The 24,723-nt window shown below is 44.2% G+C and overlaps 2 protein-coding genes across 4 annotated transcripts in view; one reads left to right on the forward strand and one right to left on the reverse strand.

Annotated features, from left to right (window-relative positions):
• Positions 1-564: 564 nt before the first annotated feature.
• yars1 (tyrosyl-tRNA synthetase 1) lies at positions 565-5,573 on the forward strand. The gene is made up of 14 exons (XM_031853776.1): positions 565-637; positions 1,048-1,114; positions 1,210-1,356; positions 1,457-1,632; positions 1,862-1,991; positions 2,252-2,332; positions 2,639-2,731; positions 2,823-2,958; positions 3,044-3,129; positions 3,560-3,695; positions 3,797-3,909; positions 4,026-4,219; positions 4,315-4,456; positions 4,824-5,573. Exons 2-14 carry the CDS (start codon positions 1,058-1,060, stop codon positions 4,932-4,934), a joined length of 1,602 nt encoding a protein of 533 aa, XP_031709636.1. The 5' UTR covers positions 565-637; positions 1,048-1,057; the 3' UTR covers positions 4,935-5,573.
• Positions 5,488-24,723, reverse strand: part of nhsl3 (NHS like 3) — a 34,570-nt gene continuing 15,334 nt past the window's right edge. For 2 of the 3 annotated variants that reach the window (XM_031853773.1, XM_031853774.1), the window contains 8 exons: positions 12,611-12,769; positions 12,375-12,418; positions 12,135-12,273; positions 11,420-11,527; positions 11,171-11,331; positions 10,889-11,086; positions 7,327-10,768; positions 5,488-6,884 (listed from right to left, as the gene is read on the reverse strand). In XM_031853773.1, the coding sequence (XP_031709633.1) occupies positions 6,844-6,884; positions 7,327-10,768; positions 10,889-11,086; positions 11,171-11,331; positions 11,420-11,527; positions 12,135-12,273; positions 12,375-12,418; positions 12,611-12,769 (4,292 nt within the window). In that variant the 3' untranslated portion in view covers positions 5,488-6,843. Of the gene's footprint in view, positions 6,885-7,326; positions 10,769-10,888; positions 11,087-11,170; positions 11,332-11,419; positions 11,528-12,134; positions 12,274-12,374; positions 12,419-12,610; positions 12,770-14,631; positions 24,712-24,723 lie in introns of those variants that run through there. The other variant, XM_031853775.1, reaches the window with a different exon arrangement.

Below are 24,723 nucleotides of genomic sequence, written 5' to 3' on the forward strand. Positions count from 1 at the left end.
ATATATACATACATACATGTATGTGAACGCATAGGAATTTGACTACGGTTTTCATGTTGCTCTCAACGTACATACATAGAATATACAAATAAACAAGAAACATAAAAAAATAAAAACAAGGACATTAAAGACAACAAAGTAGAGCAGAGGTAAGTGTAAACATTTAAACATTTAACTACTATGTACAATATAAATATATATCCAAAAGTATACATACGAACATAAAGAACAATAACAATGAATTTGAGATATTAGTGCAGAATGGTGGTAATATAATATATATATATCAAATTATTATATATATATATATATATATATATATGATATACACACATATATATATCATATATATATACACAATGCCCAGAGTTCTTAAGGGGCCCAACAACAGTTTATGTATTTATTGTTCACCTTTTCTCTCCTGTAATGGGGCGATAACAACAACAACAACAACAACAACAACAACACACTAACTGCACAATAACGAAGTGTTGCCTCTTAATCATGAACTCTGCTCTCGATTGCTTTCCCCTGGAGTTCATTGTGAGTCGATAGCAGAGTTGACGCTGACGCTGATGCAACACACTGACAGGTCCGTACTCACCCACGTCTCATTGTAAGAAGCCGGGTTTTTAAGGTGAGTCAGCAGGTTGTACAGTATTGCTTTATAATAAACCGATATTGCTTTTAGATGTAAACAAAATGTAGTTCCCGTAACGGTTGTAGTTTTAACCGAAAGCTCGGTAACGTTAGCTGCACATGATTTTATTGCTAACTAGCCGATCAAGTCTATGTAATGTCTACGTTATCTTTCTCAGTGGCTAACTTACCCGGATGTACAGTCTTCTGGATAATTCTGCATATGGGAACAGCAGTTTCTTTTTTCACATAATGTCAAAATTCTAGGATGAATTCTCACAATGTTATCTCTTTGTCTTTGGCTAAAAGCAACATGAAGCTGATTAAACAGAGTTTAAACTCAGATATGCTCTCAGCTGCTGCCATTGATTCATACTGTGCTTAATCTCCCAACTTCCTCCTCGGAAGACTCTGCACCATGACAGACCAGCTGAGTCCGGATGAGAAGTTTCACCTCATAACTAGGAACCTCCAGGTGAGGCATACACAAACAAAAAAATACACTGAACACCCCCCTTCCCTCCCAGTAGCCTGCTGTCTTTAATCTCTTTATTAATGCGTGTGTTGCAGGAGGTCCTCGGAGAGGAGAAGCTGAAGCAGGTTCTTCAGGAGAGGGAGCTGAAGGTGTACTGGGGCACAGCGACCACCGGAAAACCCCACGTCGCTTACTTTGTCCCCATGTGCAAGATAGCAGACTTCCTCAAGGCCGGATGTGAGGTGGGATGGATCTCATTCAGCGTCTTGTCTGTTAGAGACTCAGATTTAATCTGCACTTCCTTCTGCTTACACATGTGGCTTTCTTCTTCTTTCCCCTCAGGTCACGATTCTCTTCGCAGACTTGCATGCCTTCCTAGACAACATGAAGGCCCCCTGGGAGCTGCTGGAGCTCAGGGTGAAGTACTACGAACAGGTCATCAAGGCCATGCTGGAGAGCATCAGTGTGCCACTGGATAAGCTCAAGTTCGTCAAAGGAACTGACTTCCAGCTCAGCAGGTCAGTTGTGCTGCTGACGGTCCTGGAGACTTTCTTAATATGTGTTTCAAGGATGGAGGGTTTTATTTATTGTCATTACGCAACACAGGGTTTCACAACGACATGCGGTTGTTGCCCATTTGCTCCACTGCGCTGCATCTACATATGCCGCCGTTATTTAGCTTTAAAACTTTGTACCCGCAGCCATAAACTCATATTTTACGTGTGTTTTTTGTTCATGTTTTGTCAGAGAGTACACTCTGGATGTGTACCGTCTGTCCTCCATGGTGACGGAGCATGACGCTAAGAAGGCCGGAGCTGAGGTGGTCAAACAGGTGGAGCATCCCATGCTGAGCGGTCTGCTCTACCCGGGTCTGCAGGTAACAACACTGTTCTAGATGCAGCAGTAACTGCTGCTAAGGAGTGATATAACAATACTCTGCTTCTCTTTGTGTCCCAAGTGATCAAATAACTAGTTATTACAGGAAGTACAGCTCAATATCCACATATTGTGATATAAATACTCCAAATATCAGCTTGCGGATGTGATCACGAGTGCACTCTGTGTTGTTTTTCATAAACATGTTACATGCTGTTGTGATCGATTGGATCGGTAAATGTGATTTGTCTTCGCTCTCAGGCTCTGGATGAGGAGTACCTGAAGGTGGACGCCCAGTTTGGAGGAGTTGACCAGAGGAAGATTTTCACTCTGGCAGAGAAGGTACCATCTGCCTCCATCTTTGCACATCATATCAACCCGTCACCCTCTCACATTACTGACCTCTAACCTCTTCACATTCAATTTCCGCTCTTGTGGAACTTGTTTAGTTTAGCAGTAGCTGTGAGGTTATTGGCCTTATTTTAAAAAGCTAATTTATTTATTCCAAGTGCTAATAAATAGATTATGAAGATCATTTATAGAAATGATGAGCTATAAATGACCAGCAGAGTGATCCCGTGAAACAGTTTTCGGAATAACATCTCTATAAGATGTAGATTGTAAGCGAAGCCCCTCTTCTGTCTCCAGTACTTGCCTTCTCTTGGCTACGCTAAGCGCTCCCATCTGATGAACCCGATGGTGCCCGGACTGACGGGGGCCAAGATGAGCTCCTCAGAGGAAGTACGTCACCGTTAAAAAGAATACAGGTGAAGATTTGTATGAACACTCTCTTCTAAAGCCTGTGATCGGTCCATCATCTCTTCCGGTTCAGGAGTCAAAGATCGATCTGCTGGACTCTGCTGGAGACGTGAAGAAGAAGCTGAAGAAGGCTTTCTGTGAGCCCGGCAACATCCAGAACAACGGAGTCCTCTCCTTCGTCAAATACGTCATCTTCCCACTACGCGGAGGTAGGAAACTGTTCTCCGTCTGTTGTCCCCGACTTTTCCTCCACTCGGGTAAAATGAGTTGGTAATTGGGATCATTGTGTTTCAGAGTTCCGCATCAAAAGAGACCCAAAGTTTGGTGGAGACAAAATCTACACCGTGTTTGAAGAGGTGGAGAAGGACTTTGCTGAGGAGGTAAAGTGTAGATTGTCTGATACCAAGTGATGGAGGACACGGACCACTGTTATCAATACATTTTTATAATTATAAGCAGCTTATGCTGATGTACTTTCATGTTGCTTTTGTTAATAACTTAATCACATGCATGTTAAAACAGGACAAGTAACAAAAATATATTTATTATTGTTAATTGAATGTGCAAACTACCTTCATCCATCATTCACAAACATGCTCCTCTCAACAGCAGTGAGAAGCAAAGAGTACAAACAAAGAGTTTTACTCTTTAATGAAACACAAATGGGTGTAGAAGAGAGAAACCGATTCCGTATAAGCCCACCTGTAACATAGACACACTGGTTTATTTGAAGTATAAAAGAATTCAAGTATATCTTTGCTAATATTCTTCTCTGCTCTGATCTAATTGTTGGCGATCTGACTCTGGTAGTCGGTCCATCCGGGAGACCTGAAGGCCTCGGTGGAGGTGGCACTAAACCAACTGCTGGAGCCAATCAGAAAGAAGTTTGAGTCGCCCGAGCTCCGCAAACTCACCAACACCGCCTACCCCGACCCCTCAAAGACGAGTCAGTATTTTACCCAGCATCCCCTCTGTTTTCCTTCTCACATTCTTTTAATCCAAACGCATGAATTGGGATGTCAACAACTTGTGTGCGTGTGTGATCAGAAGGAGCAGGAAAGGGTGCCAAGGCAGCAGGAGGAGGAGGAGGAGGAGAGGATGAGGAGCTGGCCCCCTCCAGAGTGGACATCAGGGTGGGCAAGATCATCAGTGTGGAGAAGGTAGGACGTCACTGGATGGCCGATCAACTGATCAATACGGCCTTTGTGGAGAGGATCCATCTTACAGCCCTCTTTCTCTGTGGTCACACGGGTTTCTTTGTTTTCCACACATGCAGCATCCAGACGCTGACTCGCTGTACCTGGAGAAGATTGACGTGGGAGAGCCGGAGCCGAGAACGGTGGTCAGCGGTCTTGTGGCTTATGTTTCCCAGGAGGACCTGCAGGACCGATTGGTGCTGGTGTTGTGCAACCTGAAACCCCAGAAGATGCGAGGGATCGAGTCTCAAGCCATGCTGCTGTGTGCCTCTGTGTGAGTGTTGTTTCTGTTGTTACACAAACACACGCTCGGCTTCATTGTTTTTTATGTTGTTTATAATTCTTCCCCTCTGATTGGTTGGTTTCCAGTGAAGGGGAGCCCAGGAGGGTGGAGCCTCTGGACCCCCCAGAGGGGTCGTCGCCAGGAGAACGGGTGTTTGTCGAGGGTTACGAGACGGCCAAACCAGACGACAGACTCAACCCAAAGAAGAAGGTGTGGGAGAAAGTACAGGTATGTTTCAGTCAAGATTGTACTGTCACACTATTCAGAGAGATTCCGGTATTATTCAGGGTTCAGATGCATCCTGGGAAACAGTTGACCAATTTTCCAGTCACGATAAACACATGGGAACGTTACATTATCCTGTAACTGCTAACTGTGGTGGTTTATTATTAAATTATTCTATGATCTATTTGTAATTTTCAAGCAAGTAAGTTATGATTTCTTAGAGAAGTTGGAGCCAGAGCACATCTTTTAAATCAGACTTCCAAAGAGTGGAACATATTATTTCCATAATGGCACATTAGAATAAAGTGTGTCATCTGTAGAGGATTGACTGTATATAATAACAATTGTATTATTGTTTCTGTCTCCTCAGGCCGACCTGAAGATATCAGACGCGTGTGTGGCTCAGTGGAAAGACAAGCAGCTGATGACTCAACTCGGACAGATCACATGTAAGACACTCAAAGGAGGCAACATCAGCTAGACGCAGCACATTTCACCACTCAAGCTGCTCCCGCCGGCCGCGTCGCAACTACAATACTTTTATCAGCTTAACAGTCACACTTCACCTGGAGGTCTCTCCTGGAGGATTGTGGGACGTCGACGGCAAAAGTCTGATGCTTCGGACAGGATGTGACAAATTCTGTTACCTTGCTTTGACTATATTAGAACATTTAATTCCTGAAAGTGTACAATGCTATGATCCATTACGGTTTCTTTTTTTACCTGGTTTTGTATGTTGTTCACACACTTAAATATACAAATTCCAGAGTTTCTGCTGATGAGACATTCTGTTACACATGATAATGAAGGGTTGGGGTTACTTAATCAAATGCCGGTACTGATAAGGAATCTCAGGTGTTTAAAAAGGGACTTAAAGTACTTTTCTGGGTTGGAATTGCCTTCGTTGTAAACATCAGATCTTTGGCCAATCCACAAAAACCTGATGAATATAAAATGTTCTAAGGGCTTCAGACATCAGTTCTATATTTAGAAAATCAATATACTATAAGACATAGGATGGTTGTGTTGGGGGAAGTGTACAGAAATCAACATCTGGACATTGACTGTCATATAATCAAATGGTGCATCAGCTCTATTCTGAAATAAACGCTGGCTGAAATCGGTGGTGTGCAGAGATTGAATGGGTTTGTGTCGGATGAGAGACGCTCTTATGTTGAAGTGTGTCTGCATCACATCGTTCAAGAAACAAAGCAGGAAACACATTTTTAATACACTTAGATTTTTTATTTATAGAAGTAATAACTGTACATAATTCTTTATAATCATCGAGACAGACGTACATTTTTTGACCCGTTACGAAGAGTCGGTATAATTCACTCACCAATGATTTTTGCTGGGGGAAAGCATTTTGTGCAAAGAGCGATGAGCTGGATTTGCCACCGAAAAGGTTTGGGCTTAAAAGTTTTAGACGCGGAACATTTAATAAAAAAACGCTGACCTCATAATTAAGTCTACTCCAGTGTATCAATCATCCAAGGCCAATCGCATCCATTGCCCTATAAGAGTGGTTTGTCAGATGAAATAGATTCTTAAATATTTCATATTTGGTAGGAAAAGGTGACTGACAGTGCTACGAGTGGAAACAACCACACATAAATAAATAGGATGCTTGTGTTGCTGTTGTGCTAAAAGATTTCTCAGTCACTAAACCCAGGAAGGGATTGTGCAGATTGTGTAAAAGCATTTAGCAGTCGCTGCAATCGGATGCTTTTCTGCGTTAGGTCTTAATGGTTTATCCTCCTCTCATTCTTGTGAGTGTGCAGCATCCCTTTTACTCACATACTACTCCAGATATATCTATCCACACAGTGAAAAGCAGGACTGAAACTTGAGTGTAGCTTTGTGTTTTTACTTCGATCTTTAAGCCAAGAAGGCGTTAAAATGTTGTCATGTAGCGGATGCCATTTTTCTGACAACTTCTTAATTGTGTATTATATTACAAAAGGGGAAAAAACAGACTTAACAGACAGTAGAGCTCTGTACAGAAATGCTTTATCAAGACAAATCCTTTCCTCTGAGCTGCAGTGACCACTACCTATTTCGGCCTCCGGGAGGCGATCTATGAAGCCAAATATTTACAGTTCAGCCAATGTACACCATTTCATCCTGAGGGGCCTTAATGAGAGATAAACTATACCTTAGAAAAATACTCCAGAATAAAGCTATCATAAGAAATTGGGAGCGACACCTTTTCTTTTTTGCATAAATATGTAGGAAGGCCATTACAGGCTAAGGCTTTTGGAGAAGACTTAACACACACAACACTCTTGATAGTTGAGTTAAACGTCTCTCAGTAATGTCAGTCCTTGCTGAGAGTTGTCCTTTTACTTGTAGTCTCTGCTTGATCCTCTGGATGGTCCGACGCTCTTTCAAAACAGTGTTTCAATTGTGTCCGCCGTCATTCTCGTAGCTGAAGGGGGAAGACAAGAGGAGGTTAGACATGATGGCATCGACATAATACAGTTACAGGAACACACTTGATGAGTATTCGGCCCTAATCTAATTCAGTCACTGAGACATGATCACGAGCTTCAGGGTTATGGCTGATTGAAGCGCACGCTTGCACATTTGACTGCAGAGAGCTGAAGGCAAGCTAGCAGCATTGTGTTTTTGTGTGGAAGGTGGCTTCTTGTGTGCAGTTTTCTCTTGTTTGTATGGAGAGAAAATATGCTGTTTAACACTATGTGAAACTGCTTAGCTGTTCAAGATCATGGTAATGAGAGAGAGAGTAGCTATTGATTCATGCTAGCACCGAATCAGCCTCAATGACTACACACTCAGCAGAAGGCAGTCTTTCGTGACTTTCGCAGATTACAGAAAACCATGGTTAGAAATGATGAGGCTGCTCTTACTCGTCGTCTCAGGAAGTGTTATTCCACCGGTGTGTTGCACTCCTCCTATCGCTCCGTTTCCTTCGACGCTGAAGTCCATCTTTGATGAACAAGCAGGAAGATTCTGTGACGGACTGTTGACTGGTTTCTTTGCCACTGGAGGAGGAACTTTGTCCAACTTCACACCACCATTGGAGAAAGAGGTGCTATTTGATTGGTCAGACACCTGCAGGAGCTCTGCCGCCAAGCTTTGCTTCAGACTTGCCTGAGCTTCAGGGGAGGAGGCGGCGGCGGTCTCGAAAACAACCTTTTTTGTGCTCCTAGAGAAGATAAAGCTGGCGGTAGAGGCTGGGGACTTGTGCGTGTCACATCCCTCAGGGGATTTCAGGGACAGAGCCCCATGTTCACCGACAGAGCTGTAAGTGGAGGATCTCACACCCAGTCGGGATGGAAGACCATCTCTAGAAGACATGGCTGCAGTTTTCATACGTATGGCTTCCTGTAGGCGCATGGAAGGGGTGTGTAGCACCACAGAGGATGTCTTTACTGCCTGAGGGGGAGATTTTAGTGATAGAGACTTACGGATGGGCTTCTGTGGAACGTTTTGAGATCCTGGGATTAAGACTGAGCAATTCTCCTGAACTGAATCTACCTGGTTTGTTGACTTGTCCTCCGATGGAGCCTTCACCTGATCTTCAGTCATGTTGACTGATCTGAGGCGAACCATCTGAAGCAGGGAGGGGGTGACTAGAGGTATGTTAGCATCCTCTTTAGGAATGGGGGCACTCTTGTGGCGGGAAAGCAGCTCCTTGCTCCTGGCGTCTCGGTTTGGTACACTAGGCTGCCTTCTGAAATTTATCCCGTGGGTGAAGTTCTCTGCTGGTAAAGTTGGTGCTACTGGGACAGCAATTTGAGGTTGGGCACTGACGGGAGGCTCGGACAGAGCGACGCGCTTCAGGGAACTGCAGGGATGAACTAAAACAGGGACTAATACTTGGTTCTCTACTCTTGTAATGGGTGGAAAAGGGGGTGCCACCACTGGGGGAGATGGGACATTCTCTGAAACAGATACAAAGTTTGTAACGGGTCTGCACAAAATCTCCCCAGCTGTGTTGGCTTTTGAAACTTGCACAACAACCTCTGGTTTGGTGTCAGTTACTGTTTGAGGAACAGCAGGGGACAAATCTGGAATTTGTCCAAGTACAGATGTCCCAGCTTCAGTCGAATCCTCAGTTGACTCTCCCACTTCCTCTGTGGGTCTTTTTGAGACATCCAGCTCTGTGATGCAACTGCCCATGACATTTGGCACACTGTCTGTCAGTAAGGGTGGAGGAGGTGGAGGAAAGTCCACCTCATCTCCTCCGTCAAAGACTGAGTCCCCTTCCATAGGAGGCGGAGGAGGTGGCCAGCAAGACTCGACAGCAGGGATCTCCTCCTGTACCCTCTGCAATTCATCTGGTGGCGTGGACACTGACGAAGGTGGTGTCCTTCTTGACGGTGGAGGTGTAGGGTGGTATGCTGGGGGAGGGGTAGGTGGTGGTGAGGCCTTGCTAATTTTGGGGACCTCTACAGAAAGCACCTGCATGGTTGTGACCTCAGTTCTGTCCATCACATCATCACTCTTATCAACTAAAATTGTGACCCCATGCTGTGGGGAGGTTGAGTGGTCCTCAACATGTAAACAAACATCTGTCGGGGCACTGCTACTCATTTTCTTTTGCTGTCTGTCCAGTGAGTGTTCTGTTGACACCTCTCTGTTCAGTACGGTCATGGGTTTCTTCATGACAGGAGGAGGATCTTTCTTTGGACTCTTAGGGTCCTTCACTGCAGGGCTACTACTCTGCTCTTGTTTCTGAACGTCTATACTTGCTTCCATCCTTTCTTCTTCGGTACTCAGACTTTCCTTATTCTTCATCTCATTGTGAACTCCTTCAGGACCTGTTTCTATCAAAGTCTCAGGGTTTGCTTTGCTCTCTGACAATTCTAAGACAGATTTGTCTACACTTGATTGTTTTTCCTCTAAAACGTGCATCTCCATGATGGCTTCGGTCTGGGTACCCGTCTGTTTAACTGTGCTGTCTTGTGTCTGTGCTGGTGGCTGGGTTACTTTGCTTACATTAGGGCAAGGCCCACACAGGAGCTGAAAGGTGCATCTGTTGTGAATCCATGTCTCCGGTGGAGGAGGACATGGCGCTTTGACTTTGGGAGGTGGTGGGATGTTCAACAGCTCTCCGATTTCAACTCCCAAAGTCGAAGAATCGTTATCTGGAGTGAAGTCTTTTGCAGCAACAGTGGGTGGAGATCCCTGTGGGGGCAGACTGGGGCTACATGTGGAAACATCTGGATGGACAGGCTCAGACGTACCAGACGACAGAGAGGTAAGCGAGGAGGAGGGAGAAGCTGCTGAGGATGAGCCCCGAGACACTGATCTCTCTGGTTTGACAGGTTTCTTCTTCTGTTTGTCGGGGGAGGTTGAGGAGATCCCTTTTGGGGAGAGTGTCGGAGTGCCACTCTGACTCGAGTAGCCACTGGAAGGGGACATGGTCCGTTCAAATTTCCCCTCTTCCGAGGAAGTTTTCTGTGGGGAGGAGCTACTGGATTCTGGCTGAGGCTTTGTTGCTACTCCTGCCTCAGTGAAAGAGGCTTGTGTGGTGCTCAAGGGACTGGAGGAAACATCTAGACAGCTGGACCCAGTGGAGTTTGACACAAGGGTTGAGATCTTACTGGTGTCTGCAATAACTGATTTCATCTCATCCTTTGCTACAATAATTTCTGTGGCATTTGCCCCATCTCCAGACACAGAGTCATTGAGATCCACCAGAACCTTGGGGTTGCTCCTGATCTTATTACTATGCAGAGAGTTTGTTCTCCGTGGAGGGGCCGGGGGTTGCTTGGTCTTCATAACCGACAGACGAGAGAAATTCTGTTTGGTCTTTTCATCGTCCCCAGCAGCCATTGACCCTGAAACAGACTTAGATCCTTGACCTGTTACATTTTCCCTTTTAGTGCTGAAGCTGCTAATTATGCTAACTGAGCTATGGAGACTGACGACATCTTGGTCCCTGCTAGACTTCTCTGTCTGGCTTTCCCGCCCATTCAGACTCACTCTCCGTGAGTTACCGCTTCTCGTGCTACCCTTGGAGGATACTGAGGAGTAGTTTGACATAATGGTCTTTGAAGACTGTGCCAATGAGGGCATCAGTGTGGAGTCGTCGTGGGAATTGTCAGTTTGGGAGCCATCACTGTCTGATCTTCTGGACAACAAAGGACTGACTGATAAGTCCCCGGATGCAAGGCTGCTTCTGCTCACAGTGCGGACATTACCGCCTTGGCTCACACTGCTGCCACGCGTCCGGCTGCTGCTGCGGTCGATCTCGATGACTTCAATTGAGGCTGGCAAGACCGCATTAGGGATGATTGTAGACATGTAGGTGGCCTGAGGAGACATGGACATCACGGGACCCTAGAACCAAACAGAGAAATGTGAATTTCACAGCTAAATTTCACAAATGGTCAACAAAGTATCTGGTAAAATACAGAAGATTGAATCTTAAAGCCATATCCAAACTGATTTAATTCTTACCTGGGGTTCCTGGAGGAATCTATACATCGCTGAAGGACATAAGGAGGAGGAGGTGGTCATGCCAGGTACTGCAAGGGACTTGGGTCTCATTGCTGAGGTGGGGCAGTGGTAGGAGCCAAAGCCCTGGTGGTTGAAGGGCTGCTCGTCTTGGTACATTTCCTGGAGGTGCTGCCTCATCAGCTGTTCCTCTCTGGATGCCTGTTTAGGATTGGAGAGAAGACCATTATTAAGTGATAAAAACCTGTAATGTATGTTATATAACTATTGTGAAGAACCCTTTACCTCCAGCTCTGAAAGGTGCACCCTCGCTCCCTCCTTATTCGCTACTGGAGTCCCTCCATCAACTGTTGGAATGATAACTACACCCGATTGGCTGCTACTGAGCTTTCCGTCGTTTTTAGGGGTAGAAACAAGCTGCTGGAAGGTTGCGCTTCTGTGCAATGCTGCGAAGAGGTCAGATCACTGTCAGTAACAAGTTTACCACCAAGGAAACATTATGACTACTGGTTTAGTATGCTGGTGTGGACATACCAAGTTCCTTCTGGACCTGGTTGGGAATACCCATGATGGTGGTCCTCCGGCTCCTCTTCCTGCTCTTATCTAGTCTTTTAACTGGATTCAGAGGCTTGAATGTTGAACCTGAGCAACAGAGAAAAATCACTGTTGACTGAATGAGGAAGGTTATTTTTTCAATGAAAAAGCTGTATTTGCCACAGGAGAAGAAATTGGTGAAATAATGCACGATAAAGCATTGAAACTCGGTAGTATAATATAACATAGTATATTGGGGAAATGGCTTCTCCAGAGGATTTTAGAAAGGATGTTTGATGTATGGACCAGAATACCAATCACACTTTCTACGCACGCACGCACGCACACACGCACACACACACACAGAATGACATACTCTGCCTTCCAGCTATGATATGCAAAGGCAGCCCGAGTGCTGTGAACTTCGCTTAGAACTTTTGAGAAACTGAAAATAAGCCTCAGTTGTGTGCCCGTGTGTTGCTTTTCCTTTGATTTCACACCATCAACTGCAGAGGCACCAAGCAGCTGAGAATGAGACGTGCATGCTAAATAAGTACACGCTCATGACTTGCCATAAAGCAGCAAACCCAGGAACAAAGCGCAGACTGCTTCCGCACACACACTGTGTTTAGCTCTTGTTTTACTGAGATAAACAAGACGTGGATGCTTCCTTTCACAGTCTCTCTCTAAACACAAACACACAGCTATGGTTTACCTTGGCGGGTGAGCACAGGCCTGGTCGACACAGCAGAGGTCACTGTGGTATCAGAACCCCCGGCCGTGGATCTGGACACCGGAGAGCCACCTCCGTCTTTGGAGCTGACATCCTGCTCCGGTCGCAGAGTGTCTGTAGACTGCAGCGGACACACACACACACACACACAGTATTTTTTAGTTTGGTGGCATTTTTAGTGTGTAGGACATGAATGACACACAGAGCTTTTGGGGCACTTACAGCAACGCTCTCATCGTCAGGTAAGTTCACTCCGTTCGTGTGTTCTGTGTGAACAAAATAGACGAGGATGAGACACAGAATCTGAATACGCTCAAACTCTAACCATAGTCCATGCAATCATTGTGGGTAAACTTTAGTTAGATGAGTTTTTATTAATTGTACATCAGTATAAAACACATATAAATGCTAGTAAGTATGAACTTATATGTTTTCATGTTCATTGCGCTGCGTCTGACCTTCCTGCTGTAGTATCTTGAGCCCTTCCTGGGCCTCGGTGTGCAGGTCCTCCAGGTACTGCGGCCTGCTGCCCTCAATGAAAACATTCTCCTGGTAGTGCTGGGAGGTCCTGTAGTGGACGGTCAACCTCTTCTGGTCTTCATTCCCTTTCGGGCCAGCTGTTGGGATGGTGGAGAACGAAAGGGTTTGGGTTAAACGGAGAAGAAGACAAACGGAATTGGCTCTTAGGATAATCAACAATTTGCGCTTCGATTTAAATTATAGTGCTAATAGGCTGGAATTGGTACCAGGTTAACACTGAATTCAAATGTCATTCAACAGCAGCTTTATTACACTTCTTTTTTGCTCTTTGAACGAAAAACAACACACTCTGAAACACACCCGCTCTTTCTACAAGCCTTTTAAACCGTCTTTCCAGCGGCACTTCCTCGTCCTCTTAAGAGACAAACATCAACACGCATACACGCACACTCAGCAGGTGTCCATTTGCCAAGACATTTATCAGCTTTACGGTGAATCCTCTGCACCTCCACCTGTCGCGAGCGTGCGTTTATCTGTGCACCTTCGACGCATCGCACTCTTCAAATCTCCTCAGCCGAGCAGTTTGCTGGGCAGACGTCCCAGCTTGACCAGGCTCTCAGCAGTAACCTGGCTAATCTCCTGCAGTATCTCTCTTCTAGCCAATGGAGGATTAGATTATCCGGATTGTCCGCGTGGTAAAGATGCCACCGGACCCCCTCAGGTGGGCTTTACTCAATGTCAAAGGAAATTAAGATTTGAAAATAAAAATAAAAATAAAGATGTAGTTGGACAGCAGTCAATACAGCCAAAGTTAGCAGGGCCAATGGGAGCAAAGACCCGGCCATCTGAAGTTCAGTTATACTAAATTCAGTGTTCAAGAGACGGAGATTGCCTGGAGTGTGTGCACGCAAACAGAGATGGAAGCCCTCTGGTCTTAAATGTTGTTGCGCTATTGACTAACAAATTCATCTTTGATGTGACTGCCAAAGACAGTTGGACTTTTGTGGTTTGTGGTTTGCCTGTGAGGGGCTATTTCATTCTAGAGGTCATCACTTCAAGTAGGCAGGGGAAGCTAAATGAGGTTAAATTAAAGAAGGGTCTAAAAAAATGATGGAATTTGTTTGTTATTATTCTTATTTTCTGTATGCGTGTTTGTTTGCTTTAAGCTGTGCGGGCTGTGTGAGTTATATAAATTGTATATTGTCTGTTGTTAGCTAATGAAAGGTCAACCCGAGGTGTCTGCTTTCGCTCCTTTGTCACTCTCAACACTGTGGCTCTCAGTCTCACCCGGTAAGGTAACACTGCGCGGGTGTGGATGTACATACTGTACATGTTTGTGTGTACCCCTGTCCTCGGGCGTTCACACAGGCGAGGCAGCCCAGACACAATGCCCTCCCCTGTGTGTGTGTCTGTGGGAAATCTCAGGTCATTGTGGACCTTCTGATGCAATCCAAGAAACGGAGACCAAGTTCATCACAAAACGGCCGCTGCAGAGTGCTTGTTACTCACATTTAAGGTGTTTTGCTCTCACTGCCAGTTGTGATTAACTGGAGAAGCAGCCCTTCATGAGATTCCACCAGACCCCTGCGGGAGGTTTAGGGCTTTTTGGTCGATTTAGACGGTCGCCAAAAAAAGTCAGTTAAGCCCCTTATCTCATCGGAGAGAACCCCCCCCCCCCCCCCCCCCAGACTGCCTTCAACTCTAATTATTGCATGCCAGTGTTTGTGTGTTTGTGTGTGTGAGACAGAGAGACAATGATCAGTGCGCAAAATCAGCAACTTTCATCACTAAAACAAAAATGCTACTAAACCACCACCTGACAACCTCAACCATGCAACACAAAACTTTTAGGTTGTATCAAGAATTGGAAAAAAAGGTCAGCTGAACCCCAGAAACCTCAATCAGAGCAAAGTTAAAGAGTATTACTGTCGTGTAAACTAGCGCAGCCTAAAGTCAAAGCTCCATCCTGCCAAATTCCTCCACGTGAGTCAGCACTCACCCTTCTTCTTGAAGACCGACAGCAGAGTGTGGATGCTCTTCCTCAAGTAAACCACCATGTCTACACGAGCGCCATATCAGATACAGAAATCAAAACATTGCGGTAAAGCAAAGTCCAACAAGTCCTCTTTCTGTCAGTGGTGAGAAAACAAAAAAAGGATCCAGATGCTCTGAACTCTGAGGATTAAAAAATGAGTAAAATCTTGAGAGTGAGCGTAGATGGGCAGAGTGAGAAGCCCTCTCCTCCTTCTGCAGAGTGTCTGAGTGACTTGGGAAGGACAAGTACACAATAAGATCTGCTTCTAGCCGAGCAGCCTGTCCGCCTTATCCCCGAGTCTGATACTCTCCTCCCTTCCCCCCTGCTCGCTCTCTCTCTCTCTCTCTCTCTCTCTCTCTCTCTCTCTCTCTCGTTTGCTCTGTCGCTCACACTGGCTCTCTCCATTGCAACCCTCTCTCTATTGTCAAATGAAGAACCCCCCCCACCACCACCAGCACAACGGCTGTCAAAGTTTGGCTTTCAGGAGGCATCCACCCCCACTTCCCTCAATACAGACAGACACGTGTGATCGTCAATGCAGAGAGTCTGGAAAGATAAAACTATATAGGAAAAAAGGGACAATTTGAGAGAAATCTGACCTTTCAGACTTATCTTGAGACCCCCTGAGGGATTCTGACCCACTGGTTGGAAAACACTGTTAAGGGTTTACATAAAGTTTGAACAATGGAAATTACAATATATATATATTGATAGGAAACTACCTTGATAATTGCTGTAAAATGTAATAATCGAGTGTTTCCCAAACTTTTTTGACCCAATTCACAGCAGGCCTTATCTATAAATCGAGAGTGAATTTGTGCGTAAATATAGTTCCTGACCATTTTTACTTCCATCACCTTATATTATCTTAAATAGGTAAACAGGCCATTTCCAAGAGGTAAACATTTACCACAACTTTGTTTTATGTGTTCACGTTATAAATACGTTATAAATGAGACCAAATAAATGCATTTAAGTGGAGTTCACAGGCTGTTCTTTCCTCTGTCATCAGTAAAAAACAGAATGTACGCCAGCCATATTATTTAAGAATTAATTATATAAGAAGGCAACAACTATTACATCAATATGAACATCTAAGCTCTCTCATGTGGCTGAAAGGCGCACTTGCTGATAGAGGACTATGGAAGAAATTCTGCAAATTTATTAAGCGACCCTAATAAAATATCCGGCGTCCCACCGGTGAGTCCCGAACCAGTCTTTGTGAAAGAAATGACATTCTCCAGCTTCTGTCATAATAATGTGTTATTATAGCAAGTGTGCAGCACTGGAGGCTTTCCTCCTTGTGTTTACTATGACGCAGTTCAAATTACGACTATAATTAAAGCTAAAACTACACCGTAATCACTGATATATTTCAGGGTTATGTACTTCTGTTTGTCATCGTCCTTTCCCTAATGAAAGCCTTCAGCACCGTGCATAAGTCTGACACTCTGTCTCATTATCTAAGGGCCACAGGGCTCTACATTTGACAGTAGAGGTTGTGTCCTCACAGTGAAAAGCTAAACAACAACTATTTCAATGCACTTTCCTCACTGCATCACTTTCTCCAGTGTCCCCGTCTCTCACGATCTCTCCTCCTCCACATCTCTCTCTCTCTCTCTCTTGCTGTCTGCCCCCTTTGCCTCGTAGCCACAGAGGTCTAGTTTGAGTTAAAAATAGCTGACACATCATTGCTGCTCTCACGGCGCTGTGTGCGCGCCTACTGATGTTTCCTGACAAACTGCAGAGGGTATGAAATACAACACGGCTGTGGAAAAGAAAAAACACAACTAAAAAGGCTGATTCTGTGCCAAATATACAACCGGTGCCGAGTTCCACAGGTTATCTCCCCTCTGGAGCAGCAGCAATTGATCCACTGGCCCTCTGAATGGATGTTTGTTCACAATAAAGTGGCACAGCAGGGGGCGACAGCTGGCCCGGACCAGCTGGAGGGACACGCTGGAGGGTGCTAACTCAATTACCTTCATCTAAACACCCGCCGGCCCTCCTGGCCCTGGAAAAACAGGTGGGGAAGCACAGAGTGAAGAAATCTCCACCCCGGTGTCCCGGGTCAGACTGCCCAGACTGGGGTGCTGGCGGTGGCTCAGCCTCTGGGTTGAGTGGGGGCTTGAATAAGCCGAGGCCTTCGGGAGAGCAGCTTTAGACATGGGAGTCATGCCAGAGGATTAACTCTGCCAGTGACTTAACCTGTCCGTCTCTTCACCTTACACACTGACATTTTATTTTCCCTCTATATATAAGCACTTCTCATCTCAGTCTTTTTGCTGAAAAATGTCTCTTTCATTTGACTTTTTCACTCCTTTTTTTTAAACTTTACACCAAAGCTTGCCATGTGGTCTGGATGATATCACTCTGGCGACTTAGTGATACTCATTAGCTTCTAATCCATATTAATTTGTGCAAGACAGTTTACCAATATGGGACATGAGGGAGCTTCGGAGCATAAGACAAAAAAAAAAAAACACTTTGTTTCTCAGTGATGTGGTCCTTTAAGTTCCAAACAGACCCTCGTCCTTCCACACCCAGTCCCCTCAATGCAGACCTTTACCAAGTGCCAAGTTTGGGAATCTCTGGCCCAGCCTGTGTACCCCCCCCTGTTGTTCACCAAGACCCCTCATATCAATATTCATTAGAGGGCCTAAAGAGACACCATCTGGTCTTGGGGGAAGAGGGCAGAGAGGAGCTTCAGATGCCTTTGATTCAGCGCACACACCATTCCACCGCAGAAGCTCAATAACAATGTCAAAGTAACATAATGCTAACTTCATGCTAATGTGGATTTTCCAAACTTTCCAAACAATTTAACGACAGAGAGGGTGTTAGTAGAAAAACTACAACCATCAAATACAACTGTCTGTGTCTTTTTTTAGGGCTACTCAGAACAACCATGTCCCTGTGAAACACTGAAGATAATATTATAAATCAACTGAGCCAGACTGTTGGACGTGTTCGCAGTTGGAGGACAATCGGAGTTCAGGCGGACAACAAAACCGGCTTGTTAAAATGTCAAAGGGCAGAAGACGGACATTTAAAATAACGGTAATGACTTCACGTTCTCTTTTTCTGATTTATATCTCACGTTGTGTTGCCTGAATCGGACTGAATTTAAACTATATGTGGTATGTTGAGCTGAATCAGAAAATGATAAGTAAATATTTTGATTTGATTAATTCATTAAATCATTTATTCAGCAGAACATTTTCTGGTTCCAGCTTATTAAATGAAAGAATGATGATGAAACTGAATACAATGACACAAAGCACCCCTTTTAAATCCATTAATTTGCAGTTAGCAGCTCTTAGCGGACAATCCTGACCTATTCAATAAAAGGCAAATATATCACTTTTACCAGAGCAGGCACAAACCTGCTCTCTCTGAGCAGAGCTCAGATAGACAACATAGTCCTTTCTAGTGCACACATGTAACTTCTCTGTCCACTAGAAGGCGCTGCATCGACTCCGACTCTGTCTGGTCTGCAAGTATGAGACTGCAAAAACACTAGGTCATTGGATGAGAACATTTCCTGTAGATAAACAGGACCAGTTTGTACTGATGGCGGATGAAAAAGCAGCTAAATGTGATATATGACTCCCGGTGGACTGACCAAGCCCAAGCTCTGACGCTAACACACACACACACACACATACACTTATTGGAAAATGTAATACTGCGGTGAGTATTAGCTCATCTCATGTCCTCAGCTCGACCTGTCATCAGCTGCTCAGAGAGAGAGAAAATAAAAAGTGAGAGCTGTTCTGCCTTCTGTCATCACCTCAACATCAGTGTCAGGTGAGCATTCAGGCCACTGGGCCATGAAGAGTAGCAGGGTTTCCACTTCATGCTCGACTGGGCTTGAAAAACGGCCACTGTGTGTCACTGTCAATGGGCATGTGGTTCAGTGCGTACATGTTGGGTTCATTAGAAAAAAAAAGTGGATGGGGGAGGGGCTTTAAAGACATAACAAAACAGGTAAAAATAATGATATTGCTCTTAGTGCAGGTGTTAGGAACACCTGCAGAGCCTGGATCCAAAACTGAGCGTAAATGTGTGCGGCTGGCCGATGACAAGAAAAAAAAAACAATGTTCATCTTTTTTTTTTTTTTAAAAGGCAAAATTACCTAAACAGCTGCATGGCAAAATTACTCAAACGGGACTATTTTCAGCTACGGATGAATACACATTTGGTGCTCTGAGTATTTACAGGACCATGACGGTGCAAGAAAACCTCCCCCCACAAAACGATGTGAAATATTCCCTTTCATGTAAAACATTTTCTTTTTCTCAAGCGTTACATTGACTCAAATATCCATCCAAGTTCAATGTGTTGTCTGTAAATGTCTCCCCATTTATTATATTTTCGGTTGCCTTTGCAGAAGTTTATTGCCACGTTTTGATCAGGTCATGGGTGCTCGCTCCGATTGTTTGGCCACAGATCAGTTGATATTTGATGGCCTTGAAAGATGAGAGAACATTTCCAACAACCTGCCAACAAGACTGCTGCCACCGAGAGTCCTCCCAGCACAAACTGCTACCAACTGACAACACACTTTTAAAACATATATGACTCTTGGAGCGTGCGCTTCCTGGTTGCCCGGCTTTTCTGGTCCATAAAGTTTGGTGTGTGTGAGAGAGTCATCCGAAGTCTGGCACGCTACTGCATTTAAAGGGAGAGTAGGATTAGACAACGAGCAACAGCTGTGTCAATCAGCTCACCTGTCACTGCTCTCATGAGCCGCCACACACACTGCTACTCTGCCATTGGTCAAGCTACGGCGGGCCTGAGGTTGCCTACGGCTGCTTTGGATAGAGGTAATAAAAATGCCAGAGTACAGAAAGAAAGGGTTAAAATGTGACCAGCAATAAACCTCGCTCCAACACACACGCATACACACACACACACACACAGGTGTCATTATTCAGCTCGTTGCTGCTCCCCTCATTTGTATTCTATGGCTGTTGTGGTGGACTTGAGTTATGAGCGGTGTAGTATAAACCAGGGAGAGAGAGGCAGGCTAACCCCCATCCTCCATGCACATATCTAGTGGAACATTTCATGTTTCATGTATCTTAAGATAATAATTGGCACAGATTGTTCAGGTGGCCTGCACAGAATGAAATATGAACTGTGGGATTAGACTCATTTGTTACTGTAACTATCTGATGAGAGCTAACAGACGTAGAGGGAGCAAAAAAACAAAACACACAAACTGTAACACCTGCACAACGGGACTCTGGGGAGGTGGAGACAAATTGCCAGAGACACGAGGAAGGAGACGGAGGGAAAGGCTGAGGAAATAGGAGGAGGAGGCAAGGGTACAGTGGAGAGGAAGGACATAAATCAAAGTACAGTAACTCTCACGACTCGTGAACCAACGCATTTCTGATCTCCTCTGGGCGAGTCACAGAGGGAGTGAGATACAGAGGTGAACATGAAAGGAAGAGAGTGGGTTGAATAGAAATGGTTAAGGAGGACGAAGAGGGCAAAGGGGGGGAAAAGAGAGAAAACCTAATAACCTAACCCCGATGTCTCGTTTCTTCAGCACAGATCAACTCTCTATTTCTTAATCCTGGCCTGAAGCAGGTTGCACACCTGAGCTGAGGTGACTGATTCCACTTCAGGAAACACAAACACGGAGCTAAACCAACATGCTGGAGCACTAACTGCTTAAAAATAGCAACTCTTTTTTTTTTGTGGTAATTATCCCTCTCTTGCTCTCCCACCTGTTCATTCTCTCTCTACCTGATAAGGGGATTGTGGGTATTTTCCCTCATGGAGCTGTTTTTTGCTTCCTGTCGTTCCAACTTAAAAGCTTTTTTTCGAGCCAAACTGAGAGCTCTGCAAACACCGATACAGATACGGACGCCTCACAGCGGAGACACAGTTGATCCACTGTTCCCTTCATTCGTCTACAGTCTTAACACAAGATAATAAAGCTATTTGTTGCCAATTGGTGTGGGAGTGAGCATAGGAGTCCTCAGGATGACCCTGGAAAATTAGAGGGTTTGGAGAGACACAAAAGCTTCCATGAGAGAAGACATAGTCCAGAGACAGTCTTAATTTATGTTGCATGTTTCCAGATGCCAATAACTTAACATGAAGCCAACTGAAGAGAAGCCAAAACTCCATCTCTACATTAGTAATCAGTAAAGAAAAACCACTCAGGCAACAGCTAGAGAGAGAACAAAAAGGCTGCAGGTTATTCGAGGTTCTTCCTAATGGCGGATGGACTCATTGAGCATGATTGATGAGTTAATGAGAGACCGACGGCTTCCTCACAGACTCCTCTCCGAGCAGGACGGGACAAGTCCGACTCCTTTGTTGGGCCTGAAGTCCATCCTCAGAGAAGTCTGAGGACTCGATCGGCTGTTTTGAACGGAAGCAAACTTTAAAAACAGTCTTAGCAACAACAAAAAAGAGCATATTATAAAAATGTCTTGCCATGTAGTCTTATAGTTAGGTTTGACATTTTGGTACGTTTTCTTATTTGCTTTCTGGCGGAAAGTGAGATGAGAAGATTGATTCCGCTCTCGTATCTGTCAATAAACATGAAGCTAAAGCCGGCAGCTCGATCGGCTTATAGTTCAGCACAAAGACTGGTAACAGAGGGAAGGAGCTAGCATGGCTTTTGTTAACTTTGGACAGCAAAGGTAACAATATGTCCACCAACCAGACCATGTAAAGCTCGCTAATTAACACACTATATCTAGTTTGTATAATTCCTACAAAAATCAAAGAGTGAAAACGACGAGTTGTGGTTATGTCATCCCCTGCTTCCAGTCTTTATGCTAAGCTAAGCTAACGGGATCCTGGCTGTAGCCAAATATTTGCCGTAGTGGCATCAATCCTCTCATCTCACTTTCTGTTAAGTCAGTATTTATACGCGAAACCATTTGATATGTTTGGAAGAATCTAATTACCTCGCTGGCAGACCAATGGTTTAAATTAGGAAAAACAAAGATATTAAGATAATTAAGAGTGTTTATTTTTGTGCTTTTCAAAAAAAATGTTACTAAACTAAAACTTGACCTGAACTTTTCTACAGTTTTAGTATATGTGACTTCATCCATGTCCCTCTTTCCGGTTGTGATGACCCTTTTGGTGTCACCTGGTTTGCTGGGTGATTCACCTGTCTGTGCTCTCTCTGCAGGTGATCATTAGAGCGACTGGAGACACCTGAGGGTGATCCCAGGTTATTTCAGTCTGGAGGCACCTGGTAGCCTTTTCTGTGGCTGACTTTCTGTTCTGCTTCTTTCCCGTTTGGTTTGGTGACGTTGTCTTAGTTTCTTGCTTTGCATTTATGCACATTTTCAATGTCTGCACCCACATCTTCCACTCATGCACAGCACCCACTGATATCCACACCCTATACTTTAATTACTTAAAGTCTAATCTCCTTTAGTTTGTGTCAATAAAGCCACTTTTCTTTAAATGGTCATATTGTTTTGGCCATTTGAGCCATATGCCGTAACACCTATCATTAAATCTACTTGTTTTAAAAGTCAGTGGTTTCACGGATTTCCTTATCTATCCTGTTATCAAAAAAATCTAGCACCGACACTTGACTCAGACGGATGGACGTCACTGACCAAGACCCGTAAGGCCTTTAAAACTTCCACTGAGATAAAGACGTCTTATTTTACAGTTAAAATAAATTGTTCCGCATTGAGCAGCTTCTCAAACTCCCCACTTCCTTAACCTTTTCTCAATTGCTGTAATGATACAATATCCAAATGTCACAGTCTGGTTTATCTCATTAGTGAATCACAATGTCTGCGTTTGACTTACCTTCTAACCAAAATGTCATTTCCATCATTTTATGTCCTCATGCTCCTCTGGAAGTGATAGATATTGTGAAGATTTCCAGACGAGGAACATTTCTGTGAAACAACCATCCTTTTCTTTTTTTTTCTGTACATGGACTCATGTCCTAATTCAGTCACAAATTGCTGAAACACGTCGGAATGGATTTAGAAGCTGTTTAACGAAGTAAAATCTAAAACATGTCGATGCTTTTTATCACTACAAAGTGTGCTGATGAGGAGCAGAGTTTAGATGGAAAGACATCTGCTGACGTCCAGAGTGCTGAGCTGTGAACTACAAGTGACTTTAAGTCCGTTGACTCTCATCCGAATCACACTGAACACATTAGGCTTGAACAGACGCAGCCTGTTTTCAATGCACCACACATGTAACACACCAACTAGCTCGGTCATTAGCACTATAAATGCTACAACGTGTGTGTTTTCCAGAATGCAGACACTGAGGGTTGTGTGTGTGTGTGTGTGTGTGTGTGTGTGTGTGTGTGTGTGTGTGTGCCTCCTGCCCACAGACAACAACATCTCATTCTGCCAATTGTGAGCCTTCACTAAAGTCCCAGAAACACTCCTCATCCTCATCACTCTCTCTCAGTGAAATCCCGTTATGCACGGCCAATGAACTAAGCTTCCCTTTGGTAAACAAGTCGAAACCATTTGGACTGAATCAGTCGGGAAGCGTGTTTGAGTAAACCTGCTGCCAAATGTTGAAGAACACAAAGTGTCCTCCGCTGGCGCCGTCTGCTTGGAACATAATCAGCTCCTCAGTAGAACCGAGTCCTGACCCCAATAAGATTACAGAACCTTAGTTGTTGAGGTTTATTATGGCCGTTGTATTACACTGATTGACATGACATGTACAGTAAATAGTACATAGATACTATTTATACATTCATTATTTTACTACCTTCACTACACAAAGCTTCATACAGCGGTTTGTATGATATCTTACGATATCATTTTTTGTGCGTTTTCCTAGGGAAGTCCAGCAACGTGTCACTTTCTGCTCAGTCTTTTCAAAATAAACTTCAGTCTTCACAGGAAACAACTTGGTTATGTTGAGGAAAAGATTGTGGTTTGGGTCAAAATAACTACATAAGTGGGGTCACTTAAGTACGACAGTTACGTGACAAATAAATGAACCCCATCCCCCTCTTTTTCCATCCTCCCTCTGTGGGTTTTTGCTGTCTTTAAACGTCCTCGTTCATCATCACATAGATTACATACATATTTATGGTTCTGTATTAATGATTCTGTACAACTACTAGGTTTTTAAATTATCTTCAATGGTCGTTACTAGCTAATTGTCATTTCAATGTGTGACGAGACAAACACTTCCAGGGTGTTGTGGGAAGGGGATTTTACTTAAATTCATCAGTGACAGAAGAAAACTCTGAGTGAGAACTTTGAGACGACCAGTAAAAAACAATTTGATTGATGGATAACTTAATTTCAGCGAGCTTTGATTTTAGGGTTGATGCCGCTTTGTTCTCCAGCAGCGGGGCAGGACATGCTGAGAGCGAAGACGGTCACAAGTTTCAAATGATCGATTGGACACAGTGATGGTGGAAAATGAAGCCTAAGGAGAGCAGTAAAAGATTATTTTGTTCTCATTTTAAAATGATAAACATGAAACCCAAGCCACGTCACGCACAGTTATGTGCGCGCGCGTGTGCTGTTTAATGGTATCGTCTGATGATTTAATTCAATTTAGGTGGCGATGCAGGAAGCCACTGGAGAGAAATCCAAACACTGAGTCCTTTTATACAGCAGAGACATCTCTCTGATCCACTGAAGCTGTGGAGGTTTGGTGCAGCAACATGGCGAACACATGTTACTCAAACACAAAGTCCAATGACACAACTTAAACAGAACTACAGAAATGTAACTTTTCCTGTCACCTGATCTTCGTATATGTACACACAGTGCAACATTAGTATTTGTTTAGTGGCAGGTTTATGTTTAACTATTGTTTTTAAGGTGAAAAAGCAACTTAATTTCATTTTGGAGCAATTTTCTCTGAGCTTTCGCACCTTGAATAAAGGCATCAACCAATCAAATTGTGCAGAATCGCCATTTTCAAAGCGTATACAAAAATGTACAACAACAGAGAGGCTCCATAGTCAAGAGCCAAGTCGGCAAACTTTATTACTCATTTCAATCTTGACAAAGGCAGACCAGATCCACTCCTTCCGCACCTTTCACAATAAAAGCCCTAGA

This window comes from Anarrhichthys ocellatus, unplaced genomic scaffold (assembly GCF_004355925.1).
Source record: "Anarrhichthys ocellatus isolate YVR2014 unplaced genomic scaffold, GSC_Weel_1.0 scaffold14, whole genome shotgun sequence".
In the NCBI taxonomy this organism is placed as follows: Eukaryota; Metazoa; Chordata; class Actinopteri; order Perciformes; family Anarhichadidae; genus Anarrhichthys; species Anarrhichthys ocellatus.

Excerpts from the sequence above, each read along its gene's own strand:
- yars1 (XM_031853776.1), top strand. The coding sequence starts at position 1,058 with ATGACAGACCAGCTGAGTCCGGATGAGAAGTTTCACCTCATAACTAGG. Across the intron at positions 1,357-1,456 it reads TCCTCAAGGCCGGATGTGAG|GTCACGATTCTCTTCGCAGA; the intron begins GTGGGATGGATC and ends CTTTCCCCTCAG. Across the intron at positions 3,910-4,025 it reads AGATCATCAGTGTGGAGAAG|CATCCAGACGCTGACTCGCT; the intron begins GTAGGACGTCAC and ends CCACACATGCAG.